This window comes from Pelmatolapia mariae, linkage group LG2 (assembly GCF_036321145.2).
Source record: "Pelmatolapia mariae isolate MD_Pm_ZW linkage group LG2, Pm_UMD_F_2, whole genome shotgun sequence".
NCBI lineage: Eukaryota > Metazoa > Chordata > Actinopteri > Cichliformes > Cichlidae > Pelmatolapia > Pelmatolapia mariae.
The window spans coordinates 21,279,901-21,300,482 of record NC_086228.1 but is presented as its reverse complement, the minus strand read 5'-3'; the positions used below and the strand labels follow the sequence as shown (position 1 = coordinate 21,300,482).

The window sequence follows — 20,582 nt, the reverse complement described above, 5'->3', positions numbered from 1 at the left end:
GGATATGCTTCTGCATGCTGGTGTTAATTGGCCGTTGTACATGAAGCAAACAGAAAAGGCCGAGGGAGTAAGACTCGGGCATATAGAGTCCCAGTTAGTGCTATTACATTTAAAACTTTTATGCCAAGGGAGCGGCTTTTTTGACACCTTATAATTGACTTTGTATGAGTTTTTTGTCAGAAAAGTAAAATGTAAACAAGCTCAAGTATATTGATATATTTTTGCAGGTGAAATTTGACAAAATGTTTCAAAATATCTAAGTATATATCAAATAGTAGACATAGATTAAGCAGTAATCTTTAATGGTTTTTGACCATAAAGTATATGCAGAGCACCGCGATGTCCTTGGCAGAGATGTCAGTGTTTCTCAGTGTGTTGTTCATTGCTTAATCATGCTGGGCAGTAGGACAGACAGCCAACAGGATGAGCAACTTTATGTCAGCAGGCATTGCAACTCCCCAGCCCATAAAAAGCCCATTACTACTGTTCCATGCAACCCTCAGTGCTCAGCCACAAGCATTCACCTGGGAAAAGCTGGTGAAACTGATTCAGACTCAAAAACACCCTGTGTGGCAGAGCAGCAAGATCATCACAACAACCCACACCTTGAATACACAGACACAGAGAGAAACTCTAGTGTCAGCAAATGTCTCCCGCCTCCACAAAAAGAGCCCGCAAGAAAATGCTCTAGATAAAATGTCTGACTTGTACCGTGAAGATTTCACATAATGAAAAGTTAGGAGCCCGGTTCAATTTTGGTTAAATATGTCTTAGGGATCTGAGGGCCAGCAGATCTAATATGGAGGTAGCTGTAGGGATTCAACAAAGTCACAGTGTAATGCCGAAGGCAAGACTGAGAGAACTAAAAAGCCTGGACAATGAAAATGTGCTTTTGTGCTTTTGTGCTGATAACCACTAAAACCCCTCTCCTCTTTTCTATTTAAAAGTATATTAATAGAGTAGCAGTTAGGATTAGGTCATGAACACTGAAACTACCAGATGCAAAAAATCTAAACATATGAAAGAAGAGTACTTGCTGTACTGGCAAATTTAAAAAAAAGTGTCCGTCGACTGCTATATTAATAATGAAGAACTATCTCAATCATATCAATGTCTCCGCATGTGGTAAAACAGACAAAGAAGCAATGACATGAGTGGGAAAAGTTGGGTTGAAACGCGGCAGGATTTCTTTCCTCTCTAAATGAGAAAATAACGGGGTGGTAATTTTCTGTAAGTTGGCATCTCTCTTCACATCAGTGGATTAAGAAATTAATGAAAAGTGGCTAGTCAATCTGACATTTCTAAATTAAGAAGCAAGTATCCAAATGACAAAATTAAAAGGGGGAGAATGAAGTAGAGGATAAATAATTGGCTGGGGAAATTTTGACAGAAAGAGAAGTGGAAAACATGGCAGTTGAAGAAAAAGAGAGTGGAAACAGAGAAGGCACTGGATGCTCCAGGCAATGCCATCTGTGGGTGGATCTGCAAAGGCTGCATGCCACACACCTGTGTGGGACTGCCTGGGAGATAAGGCCCTCAGCACAATGGCCCTGTGGCCACCTGCGCTGCCAAACAGGTGCGCAGCCTAGCCAATTAAACTATTAGACAAACACAGGCCTCTGGGAGCAAATTAGCAGCCTCCCCAAACATCAGAGGAAAAACAAAAAGCAATAGTAAGCACTGACAGTGAAGAACAACTACACTTTGATGGGGAGACTTCTATCTCATTTTTGCATTTGTATTTATGTTAAAAGAAACAAAGTTTGGGTCGGTTTGTTGTCATTTAAAATTATCATTTATCTGTCATAAATCCAAAATGACGTTTGAAATTTACAGGAAGTAAGTAAGGAGACAGATTAAGGGGCATTTGCCTCACAGAAAGTCTTTTTTGTTTTTTATTTTTCAGTTTCTTATACACCAATATTTGCTTTAAGTGCATCAATGTTTGGTGACATGTTCATGATAATGATGAATTAATTACTTTTAATTGCGGTATCAATCCCTAGACTGAAACAGCTCATGTTCTTCTCATGTTCAAAATATTCAAAGATTGAACTATTAGCAGATGATTTAAGTAATTATAGAAGGCTCAAATATGTTATTGAGGCTACGTTATCTCAAATGACAACAAAAAACATTTTTCAAACCTCATAAAAATTACCTAGTTGGTCACAAGTTGTTTTTATTTCGAGCCTTCTTGAAAAAAAAAAAGTGCTAATATCAAACTTTCTCCTCATTTTCATTTTGGCTCCTTTATGGTTATCAGCACGCTTGCTTGCCCAGAGCTCAGGATCAGAGGAGGAGATGCTGCGCCATTGATGTTTGAGATCACAAAACTGAGTACAACACTGAGTATGGGCTGGATAAGTGGGATCTGCCACAACCAATTTAGTGGTTGTGGGAGCTCTTAATTCATATTTATATTTGAGAGTTACAAAAAAGAATCAAATCTAAACAACAAAAAAAAGCTTTTTCTATCAGGCATGTCCTAAATACTGACATGCACACCCTACTTTGGGCGTAACAGTTGCTAAAAAGATGCAAACATTGAAGATGCCAAGGCAGATGGATGTCTGCGGAACAAATGGTGACCATTTCAAAAACACAACAACACAATTTGCTTTTAAATGCGAAAAGATAATCTGGATTGTTGACCGGACACTTTCCCAGAGTTTTTGTGAAGCAATACATTTTTGTTGCATTCCTTTCTGTTTGTACTGTTTAGTTGTACTGTGAAGTACAAGTGCCATATATAAATAATAATTAAATAATTTATTAAAATACACATATTTAAAAGCAGTCAAGTGCATCATTATTCTGAGGTGCAACTAAAAACCAAGCATGAACAGACTGCTCTGCACCTATGTCATGGTTATTTCCATTATATGCTAACATACAATCAAACTATACCAAAGGTTACATTAACATAGTGTGAGTGAAATGCAGAGTTCCTGTGTGTTGTGATCCATAACAATTAAGTACATATTAATTAGAGGAAACCTTATTCATGCTTCAAGAGTAAAATAATAAGAGCTGTAAAGACAGGCAGGGGACAACACTTGCACAGTCCTGCCCAGAATCACCATCCAAAGATGGGTCCCTGGGTAGGTCTAGTCATCCGTGGGAGGCAAGTTTTTCATAAAGCACGGGTCACTCATAAGCTGGTCAAAGGTTCAGCCGTTTTAAAAACACCCACAGGGCAAGCCTGGCCTCAGTTAGAACCCCTAGGCACCAGTTGGCCTTTCTAAGTGGAAAGGCTGACTCCCTACAGCTTGCTGGAGATTTCAGGCAGTGACTCCACAGAATGCAATCACTCTAGGGATAATTACTTAGCTATTAATTCATGTCGTTACATATTATATAAGGACTTTCATTTGTTTTAAGCTCAAACGGTTATATGTTAGTACATGACAGTGTGCATGTGTCACATAATCTTTTTAGCCACCTGAATATTCTTGTGCTTAAAAATTCAAATGCATTTCAGGTGAATTCCTTAATCTCCCAAGTTTGATGTGGAAGAAGAGAATTGCTGTCAATGAAAAGTTCCACTGTATCCATTTCTGTATATAACTGGCTGTACTGAGCAGCTGTTGTGCACAATTTGAGCAATGGCATGTAACTATATTGCCTTTGCTTTCAAACTGGTTAATGCAGGGATGGAGCAGTAATGCCAGTAGTAGCACACAGATTAGATAAAAGCTCCTCTGAGGCTATGCTGCCAGGTCTGTTCTCTGTATGCAGGGTCAACATAAAAATGCTTCCACTTATACAGTGACCATTTACTTGCACCACTCATTGATTCACATTAGGAAACGGCTCCTGAACAGTGGGATGGTAAATAATTTAGGCAATCTGCTGTCACTAAGCCTAAGTGTGTATTGCACCAGTGAGACTAAATTATGATTGAAGATCTCGTTTACAGGAGAGATGGTAGAATTTAGTTACCTACTATAGAAATGGCTAGGGGGAAAAGCCTTGTAACAAATGACCCAAAAGAAAAGCAAACAAGTGATACAGGTTCGCAGAGGACTAAAGAAAAAGTCCCCTTTTATGTTTGTTTTTGTTTGCTAAGAAGCAATTATTATAGCCAGATGTGCTCATTAGCAAAAGCTTGCTTTTTGAGTTCAAAATCAAGAGTTTCCAATAACAAAATAAACTGGACTATAAATGCACAGACTGTGTGGAAAAATACAGGAAGTAAAATAGAAAGAACAGAAGAATAAGATCTTAAAAACCACACGATGAATGAACTACATGAGTTAAAATTATGCTTTTAAAGATCTATATGTTTTTGTATATAAGGACTAGAGGGAAAACTATGGAGAAAGTGCATAATGTGTGGGCACGGTAATACCTAAAATCATCAGAACAGCAATCCTTCACAGCAAAAATGTGTTTCCAATAATAAAAAATCTTTTAGAAAAGTTGTTTTTTGTTGGGGGGGTGGGGTTCCTTATCATTCAGATTTTTTGCCCGAGTACAAGACAGTTCGCAGAATGTGACAAAAGCTTTATTTACTAACCTGACAGGGTTACTAGTGAGAGACACTCGGAGGGATTCCAGGCAATTGAGCAGCTTTTCTTCTGTGATGCCAGAACGCAGTTCATGGACGTATTCTTGGGAAGAAAGGGTACACTCATGCTTACTGTTCCTCAGTCCACCCTGCAAACAAAATATCAATGGGACAGTTATTAGAGATCAGCAGACCATACTATAACTCAACTTTTGGAACAATATCTCCCTAAATACACAGAAGCGAATGAAAAATTGCAGGTCAATAAAACGAATAGAAGAATTTGTTAGTGTTAATCCAAAATCCCTTTTATCAGTTTGTTGTATGTAGTAGTACGAGTATGTGGGCTTTTTTTTTTTACTTTTTACTTTTTCACATTAAAATCTTTTTTCATCTTTTTTATTACATGATAATTACAATAATAACATTTGGCTAGGACATCTATGTTTTAGAAGAAGGAGAAGCTGCACCAGCCACTTTCCCTTTCCTAGTCAGCCAAGACTCTAATGATGGACTGTACTGACAGAGAGCCAAAAACAGGCTGCACATGCTATCTGCAGCCACTCCTGCTTGAAGTAAATGGATTCTTGTGTTTAATCTCCACAGGGATCTGTTGCTACACTGATACTTACACAATGAGACTATTGGCATCTATTGGCAGCGATACACACATTTTCAGCACAACAGTGAAACACACTGACACTCACTTTACATTCACTGTCTAAGCACACAGTGGAGTTAACATTGTACTATATATTGGACCACAGCGATCAATGAAAAACTGGACTATAAATGAAAAAGCTCCATATGCAAACTGAAGAATACAACACTGCTTCTACTTGTAGTACACGCTCTGCAAACTAATTTAATTTACCAATTTCCATTGTTCCGTTTTCATTGTTAATATGACCAAGGTACCATACAAAACACATCAAGAGACAATGCAGAAAAAAATGTATGCCAGAACCAGACTCCCGAGGCAAAATCATATCCACTGTGTTCATCCCTGGATTGCTGGTTTCCTACAATGTGAGCTGTGCTAATAGCCAGTTTGGGAAGTAATAAGCTAGCTCATTTATCTAGAAAAAAGAGAAGCTTGCTGATCTCCTGCAATGCACAGTGTACATGAAAGAAGCACATTTTTTGTTGCAAAAACCAGAGGCAGTCTAAGAACAGCAAGCTACCGCTGATTCTGAGCTATCAGTGTAAACTGAGCTCACAGACTGATTGACCGAATAATGGCGTAGAATCTCTCATATGTATTAGATTCCGGAAAATGCTAAATCACATTCTGTAAATTACTAGAGTGATTCCTGCCAAAAGCAATTTCATTTCATTACCAGAAGAAATGTAATCACACATTGTACCTTATATACTGTATTGGCTGTAGGAACATTAATGATGGATCTACAAATTCCAGTTGAAAAAGAAAAGTTTGGGGTGGTTTTTCGTTCAAATGCATGAACCATTCTTCTTTTGAACTATTAATCTCTTATTTTTCTTTAAAACATAATCAACTCTCCTGTGTGACTCTGTCTTTGTGACTGAAAATATTACTTATTATTATTATAAGTATTAAAACTTATATATATAGGAATCCTAATCGGTAATTCTACTCTGGAATCTAAATATTGCAAACATTAACAACCACATGACTCTTTCCTTCAAATTTCTAAAATGTTGACAGCCAGAGAAAAGCTACAATAGTAACTGTAAGAAGCAAATGATAAAACCAGATATATAGAAATGCAAAATGTAATAGATTTTTATTTAATTTGGAGTAGAGAGACAGATACTCCAAACCCTCAACGAGGTGAAATGAGAAATACAAACCTTGAAATAGATTTGAAGGTTGAAGTCTGACAGTGATGTAAAATTGTTTCATAGAAACTACAGTCATAACAATTACACTTTCCTGGCAGTTAAGGTACTTCAAAGAACATATGTATTTTTAATCCTTGAGTGGTAGAGCTTATGTTTTTGAAATCAGTTCTCAAAGAAAAGTTCATATCATTTGTGTCTAACTCAGTGAACCTTTAACTCAATAACTCAGTGTGCATCCGCGTGCATGTGTTGTTAGACTTATAATTTAATGACTCTACTTTATTAAATTTGATATGCACAGAGTTCAAGTAATTAGCATTTTCAATCACAATGTAATAATCTTCCATTGTTTCACTAAAAATATTCAGAAGCCACAGTGTATCCCTAAAAGAGTAGCTGATAAAGATGTCTTGAAAAGACAAAAAGCACTCTGAATTAATATCATGATATGAATCAGTTAATTTAGACATGGTAACAAATTATTATTTAGGGACAGCAGTTAGCTGTTTCTACTTTTACTCTTTTAAAAAGCTAAAAAATGAAAAATAACATGGCTTAAGAGAATGACAACAGATGGGATCCTGACTTGTTCAAACAGGCACAGCAAGAACATACAAACTCTACTACAATTCACTTCAAATGCAGAACCTTCTGGCTGTGAGGCACCAGTCCAACCACTGTATCACCAAGCTGTGGTTGAGTGTCTGAGTACTTTTTTAATTCCAAATGTTACATTTAGGCTTTTATTTTAGATGAAATAACAATTGATCCATACCAGTTAAGATGTTTATGTCTTGATCTCGACTCTATCTGAAAAGGAACTAGACCGATGAGCTACTAGACATACTGTCTTTACTGGTACGCTTAAGTGTTCATTAATTGAAAATACTTACTTTTCTGTTGAGCCTCAAAGATGTATTTTTCTCTATCAAGTAGATAAGAAAAAGACTGGATCTAGAGTATTCATTACCCAATACTGCCTGGACAAGGATCTTCCATAGTAAATGGACCTAAGTCATTAAAACTGTTGATTAAGATGGTGCATTACCATTAAGTGTCAGATCCAATCATGCTAAGCATGCACAAGCAGCATATAAGCTATTTAAAAGCTACTTCTCCTCCCAAAAAAGTAGAAGAAAAAGAAATAGATTTAGATTATCAGAATGAGCATTGTTGAGAGTTATATGCTGCTTATCCCCTGAAAAAGCCATTGTTGTTTGCTGCAGAATCACAGCAGTCAGATAACCAAAACTTTTGTTTCTGTACAGAAGGACAGAGTGTTGAAAACACACTGCTGTCTGCAGCGATTCAGTTTTGATAACAACAAAAGCTAAAGCAGCTCAGTTGGGTAGACAGTGGAGAGCTCATGTCAGAACTTTGCTCAATAAAGTTTGGAAAATAATGCCTGGTGAGTGTTAAAATCACATTAGTGCACTTCATCTAAATCTGAAGACCAAATACCTGCAAATTGGCAAAAGCTTGATGTTGGTTGTTGTAGAGCTTGATGAAATGGAAAGGAATGGACTGGCATTTACAAACTGCTTTTCTAGTCTTACTGATCACTGAAAGCATTAAGCCGCATTCACCTTTTCACACATTTATACAGCACCCTTGTTTATGCCCTTAAGTTCTTTACCTTTCCTCCATAGGCAATTTGGAATAAACAAGCATTACAACTGACCAAAAAAGTCTTTATACAGCAGGAGTTAGATGGATTACCCAGAGGATAGTAAGCAACACCAGATTCAAATTCAGAGGCTTCCAGCTTCACCATATCGTGGTTCAGTAACTGAACACTCAGCAGTTTTGATAAGAAACTCTTACAAACTTGAGAAAAAGTTTATTTGACAAATTCAGATTTTCACACCGAAAACCTGTGACATCCTTAAATATCTACATTTTTGAGCAAAGTAATCAAAGCCATAATAATATAAAAGTTTATCAAAACATTGCAGGAAAAACCACTGCATACTGTTAGAGGGAAAAAATATATAAATGTAATACTGCTTAAACTGGCGTTTTATTTTTGGATACAACTGATTAAGAGACACGATTTGCAGAAAAATACTTCCTCAGCATTGGGCAGTGAGAGGCAAGTGCATCACCCACTTTTTATTAATCTTCTTACCCCTCAATAGTTCCCAGCAAGCATACCGCTATATCCAGAAACACTAGAGCTCTGGTTTCACCACAGGCTCTGACCTCTGGAAACCAAAGACACTGACCATAAACTGTTTTTTCATGACCCTAGCCCAAATCAATAGAATCCTTTGGGATAATATCAACATTACACTCCCATACTGGCAGCAGAGAAACAATCTGAGGAGCAGGAGGGGGGATTACCTGCTGACCACTGGGTAATAGAGTTTTCCCCCCATCAGGTTCTCAAAAAATGGTCAACAGTACAAAACTGTCAAAAACAGTCCGTACAGAAAGGAAGCAATGGAGGGATGGGAGATGGTGTGTGATGCAGCAGTAAGACATGAAAAGTCAAAGAAGCAGGGGGTACGAGGGTGATAAGAAAAACTAGGGAAGAGATACAAAAAGAGAGTACGGGGAGAAAGGGCAGGGCAGAAAGATAGAACACCTCTACAGTAGAGGACAGACACAGCCTTTTGACCACAGCCTAGAGCCTCATCTCCTGCCGCTTATTGAATCCCCTATTTGTCGATAACAGTATTTCCTGCCAAAGAAAATAGTGCTGGGAGCAATTACTTCACCGAGCCTGTCAATTTCATTTTGGGGGGTTAGGGGAGCATTGAGGCTCATTCCCTCCTCCTCTATCACCTCTGTCTACCTTTCTGTATGCCACGGGGAGTGACTGAGTGCAGTGCCTTCTATCGAGGGCAGGGCAGGGAGACAATGCCAAGGCGCCTGCACCTCCACATGTCATCTTCACCTGTAATGAGCTTATAACAAGCTGGCAGCTTCTTCAGTGCCCAGTGCTCAACACACTCAGGCAGACTGATAGATACATTATTCAGCTTCTTTGTCAGCTTACTGGAAAACCACATAAGCAGTAACATGTCTCGCCTGGAAGTTAGTGCTAGGAGATAGCTTCCAGGCCAGACATGCTTCTGTCATTCAGTCTGCTGCGCTACCTCTCTCTATCTTTATCACACATATGCACAAATGCACAACAGGGTTTTGTGTATGGCTCAGAATGGGCCTTTGGGGGTGACTGCATGCGGCAGTAAGCTTGATCAATCTGTACAAAGGCAATGCCTTTGTTACCTTATTTGACAAAAATGATGTCTTTTTCTGGTTTTTCTGATGATTTGATGAACTAAAATCTGTATTACGAAATTTCATAAAACATACCATCTACCAAAACAACTTTGGAGAAGTACACATGCTCTTACCTGACTGAAACAGCTGTTATTTAGATAAACGGACAATCACACAAAAACTTAAAGTTTTAGTGACTGTTACTAAACAGAAATTCCTACAACTGACAAAATCTTGTTTGGAGACTTCTTCAAATACTACTTCTTTCACTGTTTAGAAAGAAATCGACATACTTAAAACATAAGTCTACCGTATCCTCTTTATTATTTCCTTTTAACAGCATTATCATCATTTTGTGAACTGATCTTTGGCCCTCATAACCAAGGGTTAGAGCATTCTGACACCTTTGATTAAGAAAGAATTAAATCTGATAGCCACTTTAATACATAATAATATCAAGCAAGTACATTTTTCATGTGCTACAGCCTGGCGATTCTGCCAGCTGGTGCCACAGAGATACTCACTCAACAAATCAGAAAGTAATGTCACCCCGTGGACGCACCTGCACACGTTAAACACATGCCTGCCATGCGTTCATGCGTGTAGATATCAATAAAGTTGCGGTCATGGTACTTCGGCATCTATCTAGTGTCACAGAAGGGAAGAACATAAATGGAGCTGGGGTTTTTTTTTGGGGGGGGGGGGGTTGAAGTGGCAGGTAATTTCAAATGTAGATTACTTTTCTACAGGCTGGCACACAATCTGTCTGCCAGCTACTGTTACAGTTGGTGCGTTTGAAGACAAACGCTTAATGTGTGATAACCTCCTTGTCAGAAACAAAGAAAGATTCAAAAGATGCAAGAAGGAAGGACAGGAGAAGAAGATGATTAGTTTGAAATGTGAGGACTTTTCAAAAAGCAAAACTGGATGAAATAAGAGTTTAAAGCGTGGATGCAATGTCCAAAATGATCATAGATTTTTAATGATCACTACATGATATGTTCACAAAGTAGCCTATGGAGTTCATATTGTCAAATATCTTTGACAAAAACAGATTATCATTCAATTTGTTGCCAAAGATCGTGTGAGTATTTTTTAATGCAATCTTTATCCCTTACCGTTAACCACTCATCGCCCATTCCCATCCAACCACACTCACACTACTGACACATCATGATGCAGCCATGACCACAAAATAACACAAGATGATGCAAATCAAAGGAATAAATAAAGAGAAACCCACAACAAACCAAGGAGTTAAAAAGAATAAAGTAAAGAAAGAATAAATAGGGATGCAATAGGGAGGCATCCTAAATGAGGATGATTCTAGCTACAAAAGATCCAACAAGATGCATAACAAGTGTTTCACTGAAAGGTCATGTGGTGGAAGCCACCTCTGAACCACCAGTGTTTTGGCAGCGGTTATGCCCGGCAATCATAATTTGCGTGTATTCGCTATTATTGAAAACCTGGAGTCATCTAATAGAAGATGTAATACTGAATCAACAGATCATCAGGAAAATTAGTATTTGTCAGCACTGACAGGGTGTGTATTACTTTGCACCAAAAAGAGAACACTTCAGAACATTCCCACAAAGAGTGCTTTAAAGTTCCCACGGCAGCAGATAAACAAAATGTACAATATGGGTGCGTGAGATTACATTTTAAAGAAATGCAGAATAACTAGATCGACTGAATACCTGTGTTACACATTAAGGCTATTCTGAAGTGGTCCAGGGCAGGCTGTGGTATTCATACCACATTTTTGGGATGTAATAAATCAAAACATAATAAAGCATATGGTCGTCTCCCCCCCCCAAAAAAAAAAAAAAAAATCAAGACATCAATTACAAAAAAATACAAAGAAAGAAAGAGGGGGAAAAAAATTAGTGCGTCTTTATATCTCATAAATGAAAATTACTAGCACATCCTACTGCTCTATGTAAAAATGATAAAATAATAAAGATAGAATCTGAGCAATTAGTGCATATGAAGCAGCACGGCAGCTATGTTATAACTTAATTTCCTGTTCATTAGGAGTTGATAAATTAGTTGTATTAGTTATAGAGAAAAGATACCACAAGAATGGATACACAGTCTACTGACAGGTAAAAAAAAGTGTCTCATGTCTCACCTTTTTTCTTATAATATAAACATGACCTATGAATAATGCTGATGACTCAACTGCCAAAGAAAATAAGGTCTGCACAAAACAATCGCAAAGTGACCGGTGTGAAAGATTCTGCACTTAATAAATGAGAAATTCAACATTTAACACAATCTAAAGTTTGGCATGTGAGTGTGACAGCAGTCACAGTAAAGGTCAACAGGAACACGGATCAGTTGAGATGCTGGTTGGCTGGACAATGACTTTTCCCTAGCCCTACTTAAAGGACAGAGTTCTGGTGCCGACAGATAAGACATTTCATCTAGCCACCAGGGCGCAGGGCTCCCAGCACAGTGGGGGATTTCCCCCCAGACCATGTGGCCAAGTATTTCATCTCTTCCTCTCATCGTCCATCTACAATTCTGTCTTTTTTTTTTACCTCTTCCCATATTTATTCTTTTCCCTTTCTATCTCACTCCATCCAAAGTCAGGTGTTTTTGAAATGTGGGTAAAAGCTACAAAGAAATATGTGTTTATTTGTACACACCAGGGGCTTTTCTCCTCTTTTATTTATTTTCATTCTCCATCTTCTGCCTGTTGTGGTCAGAAAACAAAATCAGACAGCTTTATTCTCCTACGTCTGGGCAACTACAACCTGGTGATAACACGGACACAATTAGGCCTACAACATTCTTTCAATAATCAAGTCATTAGCTTTATATCTTTGTGTCCAGACAAGACAAGTTCACTACAAAACAGTAGCAGACTGGGAAGAAACACAAAAAACAACAAGAAGAAAGAAACAATGCAGTATTGGGTTGGTTAAAAAAAAGCATTGCAGAGTTTATTTATTAAACTCTGGTCTGTGGCCAAGGCATCTAGGTGTTTTTGCATTTCTGTGCTGATCACCACAGTCTAGAGGATGAGCCCACAAAGGCAGAAGCAACAATAACCCCACCCCCTCTTTTTTCCTTTAACACAAAGATGCCCACAATAGTTTGGGAAAGTAACTCAATTACTTATGGTTTGCTGCTTCTATATTTTTATGAGGTAGGGCTTGCTTTCTATGAATACACTGAAAGGTCAGATATAAAAAATGTATATACATTAAACCATTCAACCATAGGGCTGAATGCATATTTATATTAGAGCACTAGAGGACTTTTTTCATTATTATTAAAGAAAGGACATTTTTTTTTTTTTTTTTTTTACACGAGCCTTTATTTTCCAAACAAGATGCTCTGGTGCTTACACAAAAACCCTGACATATCTTTAGATATCAGCACACCATATAAGAATGGGCATGAATGAAAGGTTTTTCTACCAGGAACTATATCACAAATAATAAAATCATTTATCGAAAGCTCTATATGTGTGGTTTTTGTGGGGGGGTTTTTAGAAGAAATTTCTGGCAGGGTTTTGTTGCAGGGCAGTTTCTTTGAAGGTGCTGCTGCAACAACAATTATGAAGTTTCCATCCTGTAGCACTTATGTTGCAACCTTTCACCACATAAACTTTGCCAAAGTTAAACTAGAAGTCTTTTTTAAGGCTAAACTATTTGTGAGACTTCCACCTTGACCTTTGGTATAGCAACAAGGGTGACTGCGTTCACCTTTTTTAAGTGGCTCACCTCCTTCCTTTGTCTTTCACACTTTTACCCTTAGCTTGACCCACACCAGACAGCTTGAGTTTTGGAGAAACCACACACAAGCACCGAGTATGTCGATCCTACTGGCTGTGCACCTGATACAAACAAGGTGAGGGCAAAAAATAAGCGACATCAGCAAACTCTGGGCTTTCATCTGAAGCTCAAATTTGACCTGCAATATGACAACTTTCGTCAACGGTAACTGAAGCGAAATGTTGCCCAAAAATATTCTGTTGAGGAACGCTGGATTCATAATCATCACTTGACACCAGGGGGCAAAGCAGTGATCATCAGTTAAACTGAAACCAAAGTGTACTACTGGCTAAATGAAAAGGAAAATCCAGAAACTACTCATTAAAAGTCTATGCAAATAATAGCAAGCAAGTGAACCACTGTAACCTTTTGAACTGTGGAAACTTGAAGATGAAATTTAAATGTCTGCATATGAATAAGAAAAAGAAATCAATGAAAGACAATCAGGGGAAAAAAATCAAGAAGCACAGAGCAATCTTCATATTTAAAACGAATAAAGTACACATTTAAGAGTTCAATTAAAAAATGTATCAATAAAGAACAAAATGCGCACATGCCTGATCATGTAATTTTGTATTTTTTGTATTTTTGCAAGAACCATTTACTTACACTTTATACCTTAAACTAAAAAAGAAGATGCCTTGCACACTCCTGTACATACACGTGATACAACTCTTTTACCATACACCATGCTTTGGTCAGATATCATCAATTACATATATGAAGATGATTTAATAGTTTTTAGTTTAATTTCTTTTAAACTTTAATTACTTTGATTAAAGCTCACATAAGTGTGGTCCTTACTGCCTGTGCAGTCTCCAAGTAAATAACTACAAATTGTGTAAATTGTAAAAATTGTGTTCTTTGTGAACCGTTTGAATTGGTGCAAGTAATTGTGAAGGCTGTAACATAACTTTCCCCACTGGGGAATTAGTGGGAAGTTTATACAAATTCCTGCTTATGGCTACAGAAATGGGTATGGTTTTGGAGCGCCTACATGATCCTCTGTTTAAAGTCCTGGATCCTTAATGTCTGTAACTCCTTCGATCAGAACTTTGGCCTTGGCCTATTGATTTTCTGTAGCTGTACTGTAACAACTTTAACATCCCAATGCATATATATACACAGCCATATGCATGGTGGGTGTTTGTTTCAAAAATGTACCCAAATTTTACTCAGTTAACTTCAGCTCTCTCTTTTTTTTTTAAACAGCAGTGCTTTTTTAATTTTTAATTTTTTTATAATTAACTAAAGGCCACTGACGCCACAGTTAATTAATGCCTGACAAGTAGGACTGCTGGAAAGCTTGTAACACAAATTTTGAGCTTTTCTTGTATGTCTGTGTGTTCTTGGGTGTATGCGCACTTACATTAATATGGTTCTGCTCACACAATAGTGTGTGCATGCTTGAGAGCCCGTGTTTGCACACGTACGTTTGTTGGGTTATGTTTGTGTGTGGTGCAGAATATTCCCCTAAGCAGTTCTCCCTGTGCTTTGCAGGGCTCACGCCTGCACTGAATTTCAATGACACTTCTATGAAGATAGGAGCAGATGTCAGCCAGCTCACTGAAAGTCAGGTAGAAGAGAGTGAGAAAAGAAGAGGGAGTAAAATTGAATACATACTAGCCAGAGAGGGAAGTCTTAAGTTGCACATCTACTTGTAGCAGTGTAGTACACGAAAGACGTAATTTCCTTTTACATGAAAAACAAGCAAAATCTGAGAATAAACTCAGATATCAACATGTTATTTTGTCTTTTCTACATTATCTGGATGATACCTGTTTAAGTTTTCCCATTCTTTATCGTAATAAGGGAATTGTTTGATGGCTAAAAGAGCATTTGGCTTTGCAGGTTTCTTCCTTTTGGACAATGGCCTCATGGTACCACAAGTGCCACATCTACCAGTCCAAAATATAATTAGATACAAAATATTTGTATTTCATAAAATATAAAAATTCTAAATCTGTTTTTGAGTAATGTAAAAACTATTGGAAAAATCTGGAAAAACTGTGACTGGACCTAAACTTGCTAATAAACATTACAGCTTGTAGCTATAGCTTCTGCACAGTTTTACTTGAATTAGCAAGAAACGATGGGCTTTTAACTTGATGTGTTGTGCTTGATCCATTTACATTCTCATTGCAATACATTATATGTGCTTGTGTGCTTTTTTCCCTAATCCACCTAAGTTGTCCAGCTACTGAGCGAATGTTAACAAAAGGTGATGAAATGGATAAAAGACAACTGATGGACTGGGTTTTGTGAGTTGAAATTCCATCAATAAGATCATTACAGAGACTTATGGATTTTTTTCTCCATTAGCTCAAACTAAAAATAAGCCCTTGCAGTGACTCACCCACACTGCTTTCAAGATAATGTACTACACTCCAACCACTCACCAATCAATTCAAGGTCAGCAGGTGGCTCAATATTGTCCCAAAAGTTTCCCGAAAGCACGAAGACATGGGGTATTTTGCATGTAGATGAGGTGACAAAGTGGACAAATTTCCACAGTTACATAAAGTGTCAAATAATGACAGAAAAAAAAACCTTGAAAGATGCAATAAGCCTTCTTGTCATTTCCTTTCCACTCATGTGCTCCCACTGTTGTGGCGGATGGGGTTAACAACTGAGCAGTTAAGCAGCTAAAGTCACACAGGATCTAATTTAGGTTTTCACTGTTGTCTCTGCTGCATTGATTGCAATGTGAAGGCCTAATGAACTCTGTACTTTGTGCTCTTGTATCTAGCTCTGGGACCTCGGGTATGAAGCCAAGAGCTGCAACTACTGACTAAAAGTTTGGAAAAGGACTACAAAAAAAAAGTCTGAAGGAAGAGAAACAACGCTGACACTATTAATAAATGAGAAGGAGCACTGATGCTGGTTTCTAATGTGTGACCTGTTTTACACACCTCTGTCCTTTTTCGATGATCCTCTCCATAAGGGACTAATCTCGATAAATCATACATAGGACAAGCACAATATGGGGGCAAAAGGTCCACGTTAGTCTAATATTCATCTTTTCTCCAATGCTTTCCGAAGAGATTCAGCTGAATAACAACCCCAGTTCTAAGAATAAACAACACTTCAATTACCTTTTGTTGACTTCAAAAGTTGCAAGAGATTATGTGTGTAGACACAACGTGAGGCAACAGATCATCAGCAAAACATTCATCCGGAGAGAGAAGTGGGTTTAAGGTGTCTAGCCATTATGAGGATGCATGACTAAGCCTGAAAGCTAATAGAGCGCTACAAAGCAAGCAATAAGAACCAGACAAGCCACAGAGCATTGTTTTACCTCATATGATTTGGACCTGAGAAGTTTATATAGAGCTTAAAGAATGATAATAAATATTTCTAATACACTCAGGCATGTATGCTGACTCACAAAGGGTCACTCTGTAATCCAGCAATAGTACACACACACACACTCACACACACATAGGCAGAGACCACAGACTATGGAATGTTGTATTACTGTATTTGCTGAGGTATGTGTAACAGTGCAGACTGCCTGGTTCCAGCTTAGTTTCTCTCATGTTAGTGAGTGTAGTTTTGCTTTGGCCTTTTACCGCCTGCTGTTGGCCTTTTGTGTCTTTGTCACTGTGTGAAATTAATCAAACTCTGCCGGCTTGGCCTTAGCCCTACGCTTCTACTACTGATGGGTGCCAGACTGGTGATCCAAACCTCTGGATCACCCAAAGTTCACAGTCTTGTGTTTTACTGGTGCTATAGACTTGCCCACCTTCATCTACACAGCTTGTGTGAAACAAAAGAAAAAGTTTGCACAACAAAATCCTAATTGTATATACAAAGTGGGGGCCTCCATCTCACTCCCTAACTCTGGATGAGAAATAAGGATGTACTACGTTTTATGCAGCTTGTACTAAGTAAAGGTTGATGGGTCTATCTTGATTAACTTAACACCTGCATACCCGTGCTTAATCTCTGCTACTGAAATATTCTGCATTCTTATCAGCAAAGCACACAAAACCCACAAACCATCATTTTCTAGTCATTTCTCCAACCTGAGAACAAACTTTCAAGAATGTGCAATAAATAAAAGAGAGGGAGAAAATAGGCAGAATGAATGGGACAAAAAACTGGGCACAGGTAAAAATGATTTGGCAGGGACATTAATGATGTCCAATCCCTACACAGGTTCAGCGGGCAGATTATGATGGAGGGGACAAGCATGATTTATGACAATGACAGTCCTAGGAGAATGGAGATGGGCCTTGCCAGAAGCAGAGTGGGAGGTATGCAAGTGTGTTTGTATTTGTGTTAATGTTTGTGTTTGCAGTACTGACCCTAAACTTGGACGGATTTTAAATGGGAACAGACTGAGCTCTGACCAGGTAAACACAGGAATGTACACACCAAAAAAAAACAAGCAAAAAAAAAAAAAAACCAACACCAAAAATAACACATGCACTCAAACTGACAAAGCAAGAAAAAAGCTCGGCATTTTCCAAACCTCGAAGCAGTGGGTTGGGTACATCGGATTCAGCTTTGATCTCCCTCTCATGTCTGCATTGGGGTTGTATCATCTCTAATAACCACAGATACATTTCCTCTCCCCTTCCCTGTTAGCTAGATAAATAGGATTTCAAATTGTCTGGTGCTACCCCATCAGAAGAAAAACATGATCTATGAAATATCTTCCCATGAAAAACCCATACTGAGAGATTATCTTCTCATCACACAGACAGCACAGCTAACAGATAAGGGTGAGAGAGAGGATCTGTACTGAAAGTGGAACACAACAACTATGTGTGAAGAAGGTGAATGTGTGTGTGTGTGCTCAGCGTTGGGTCTTTGAATTGATGTTTGTGTGCATGTAAATAGAAAATATATCAAAATAAATTTGCAGCGAAAGCAAAAGCAATGCAGTTCCACTCTGATTTCCTCCACTTACATCCCAAACCTAGCCCCCTCCCACGGTAATCAAGTAAGACTGGAAACTTTGCAAATTTACATTGAAGACTCAGGAAACAAAAACTACTTCTTCTGATATCTACGCTATTACTTTGTCTCCATTGAGAGTCTGCAGCCCATTCAATAGCAGTAGAAACACCTATTCATCAAAGCATCTGTGTTCAGGTCCTGCCTAATAACAGATGGAGAGATCTTTAACAGCCCATAAATGAAGGCTCTAAACTCGAGAGAAAGCACTTGCATCAGCAGAGTAACAGCTAAACGAACTCTCTCCTAGGCTGGGCTTGACTACTCCAACAAAGCAAGATTAATTTGCCTGTTGAATTGAGGCTGATGTCCCAAGCATGGCATGCTGCCTAGCTGATGGTGAGGTGCAATGGCGTCTCCCATGCGCCAAGAACATTGGTTAAATGTCAACACTGCAACACTACATTCAAAAAGCAGAAAGTGGATTCCAAAGGTTTAGTTAGAAGAGAGCATGCATGTCTTTATCTGGCAGCAAATATGTGGTCCTGATATACAAATCAGACATTTAATCAAAATGATATCTGCATCCACTGCTAACTTGCACATCTATGGTAAAGACAAATCAATTAGCAAATGATTTATTACAGAGATATTAAAAAGAAATCCCTGAACCACATTGGTGCTACCGTAAATAATGAATCAAAAATATCGTTCAGCACATCAGTGAACACAAACTTTAACCTTGGTTCAATTATTAAAAAACTTCACCAAAAAGGAAAGAAAAATATACCCAGTAAGACTCTGTTATGAGGCAAGAGAATGGGTAACAGCCTTGTCATATGCACACAGTATTTCCGTCTTGGTCAGTGCATCTGTTGGACATGTGTCTGCAAGGTGAACTCGAGACAGGTTGAAGACACTGTAGCTTCTCAAGCAGAGACCACTACAGTGCTGCCTTCCTTTTTTGGCCTGTTTTTCCCCCATGTCTGACAGGTGTGACCTTTCGGCTGTGCTGGTAGCAGCCACTTTCGTCCCCAGATAGAAGGCCTGGATTAGTCACTACCTCTCAGGATTGTGGCACCTTGCACAAATGCGCATGTGAGGCCCAAGCTCTCCAGCATGGCCGAAGGGCCGGCTATGAAAAATAGAACACCTAATGCCTGGAGATAGAGACATTCATCAAAGACCAGTGCCCCTGCCTCTCTGCTTTGTGTGCTGCCTTCCCTGCCTATTCTCTATTCAGTACTGAGATGCAGAAACAACTCACTTACTGCAGAGTCATAAAAGAAAGATGGAGAGTTTTATTATTATTGCTGTAAGAATGTAATATTATTTCTAGACCTATTCCCTCAAAAGAGACCCTTGCTTTTTTTTCTACAGCCATTCACAAGTGATCTCTTGTGTTAAGAAGGAAATGAAGATATCAGAGTCTCATAAGAATAGTCATCAACAGATGGGTGCATATGGAACTTCTTCACTACTCGATTCAGCACAGCGGGTCGCCTCCATTGGCCACCTTTTGAATGACAATTGAAAGAAGACCACTGAGAATATCAGGATGCCAAAAATATCCTGGGAAATGATAGCCATGCCGACTAATATCAAGCAGTGAGACCAGTTAACCTTTGCAGTGAACTGCTAAACCCTGGGGTACAGCCTGGTAATGACATCTCTTCCTCCGTGCCTTCGTTCCATCTCTGCACTCCTCCCTGTTGATCCTGGCAGGTCACAGAGGAGTACTATGGTTAAAGATGCTGCCCAGGGTGTGTTCATGCTGAAATATAACGAAACACACGGAGAGACTGCTTTCTCTTAGTTTATTCAAATTCCACTCTACCAACAAGGGGTTAGCAAGATACTGGGAGGTGGGGGAGGCTACTGAAAATATCAAAGTCTAAAGGTTCTGTACCAGGAGACGTTAGCTGTGCCTGGAAGACATGGTAATGCGAGCGAACCTATGGAGAAAAGAATGTAGACGGCTCAGAAATACTGAGTTCAAACATGAAGATCAGGATCAGGATGATATGCATGCCAAACACATGCAGGATACAAATTGCTTCCAAATTTATCCAGTTCAGATCTCTAAATTGCTACTGCAACTTCCATTTGAACTTTGCTTTTCTTATGCAATAGGAAAACTGTTGAAAAAGCTATGGCACCAAAGATCGGGCTTCCTCCAGTGGGTGAAGGTGATTTTTCACATAAGGACTGCATGTAACAAACATGGCAGACTGTGCCAAAGGCTATCCAGTAGGATTTCAGATACACACACACCATATTTCTCAGTAACACCACAGCTCCAGGTGCCTCACGGGGCCACAGCC

The 20,582-nt window shown here is 38.7% G+C and overlaps 1 protein-coding gene across 7 annotated transcripts in view; it reads right to left on the bottom strand.

Moving 5' to 3' along the window:
* diaph2 (diaphanous-related formin 2) overlaps positions 1-20,582 on the bottom strand; it is a 350,677-nt gene that overhangs the window by 252,857 nt on the left and 77,238 nt on the right. For all 7 annotated transcript variants that reach the window (XM_063494477.1, XM_065469810.1, XM_065469812.1 and 4 more), the window contains one exon: positions 4,523-4,662. In XM_063494477.1, coding sequence (XP_063350547.1) covers positions 4,523-4,662 — 140 coding nt within the window. The remainder of the gene's footprint in view (positions 1-4,522; positions 4,663-20,582) is intronic.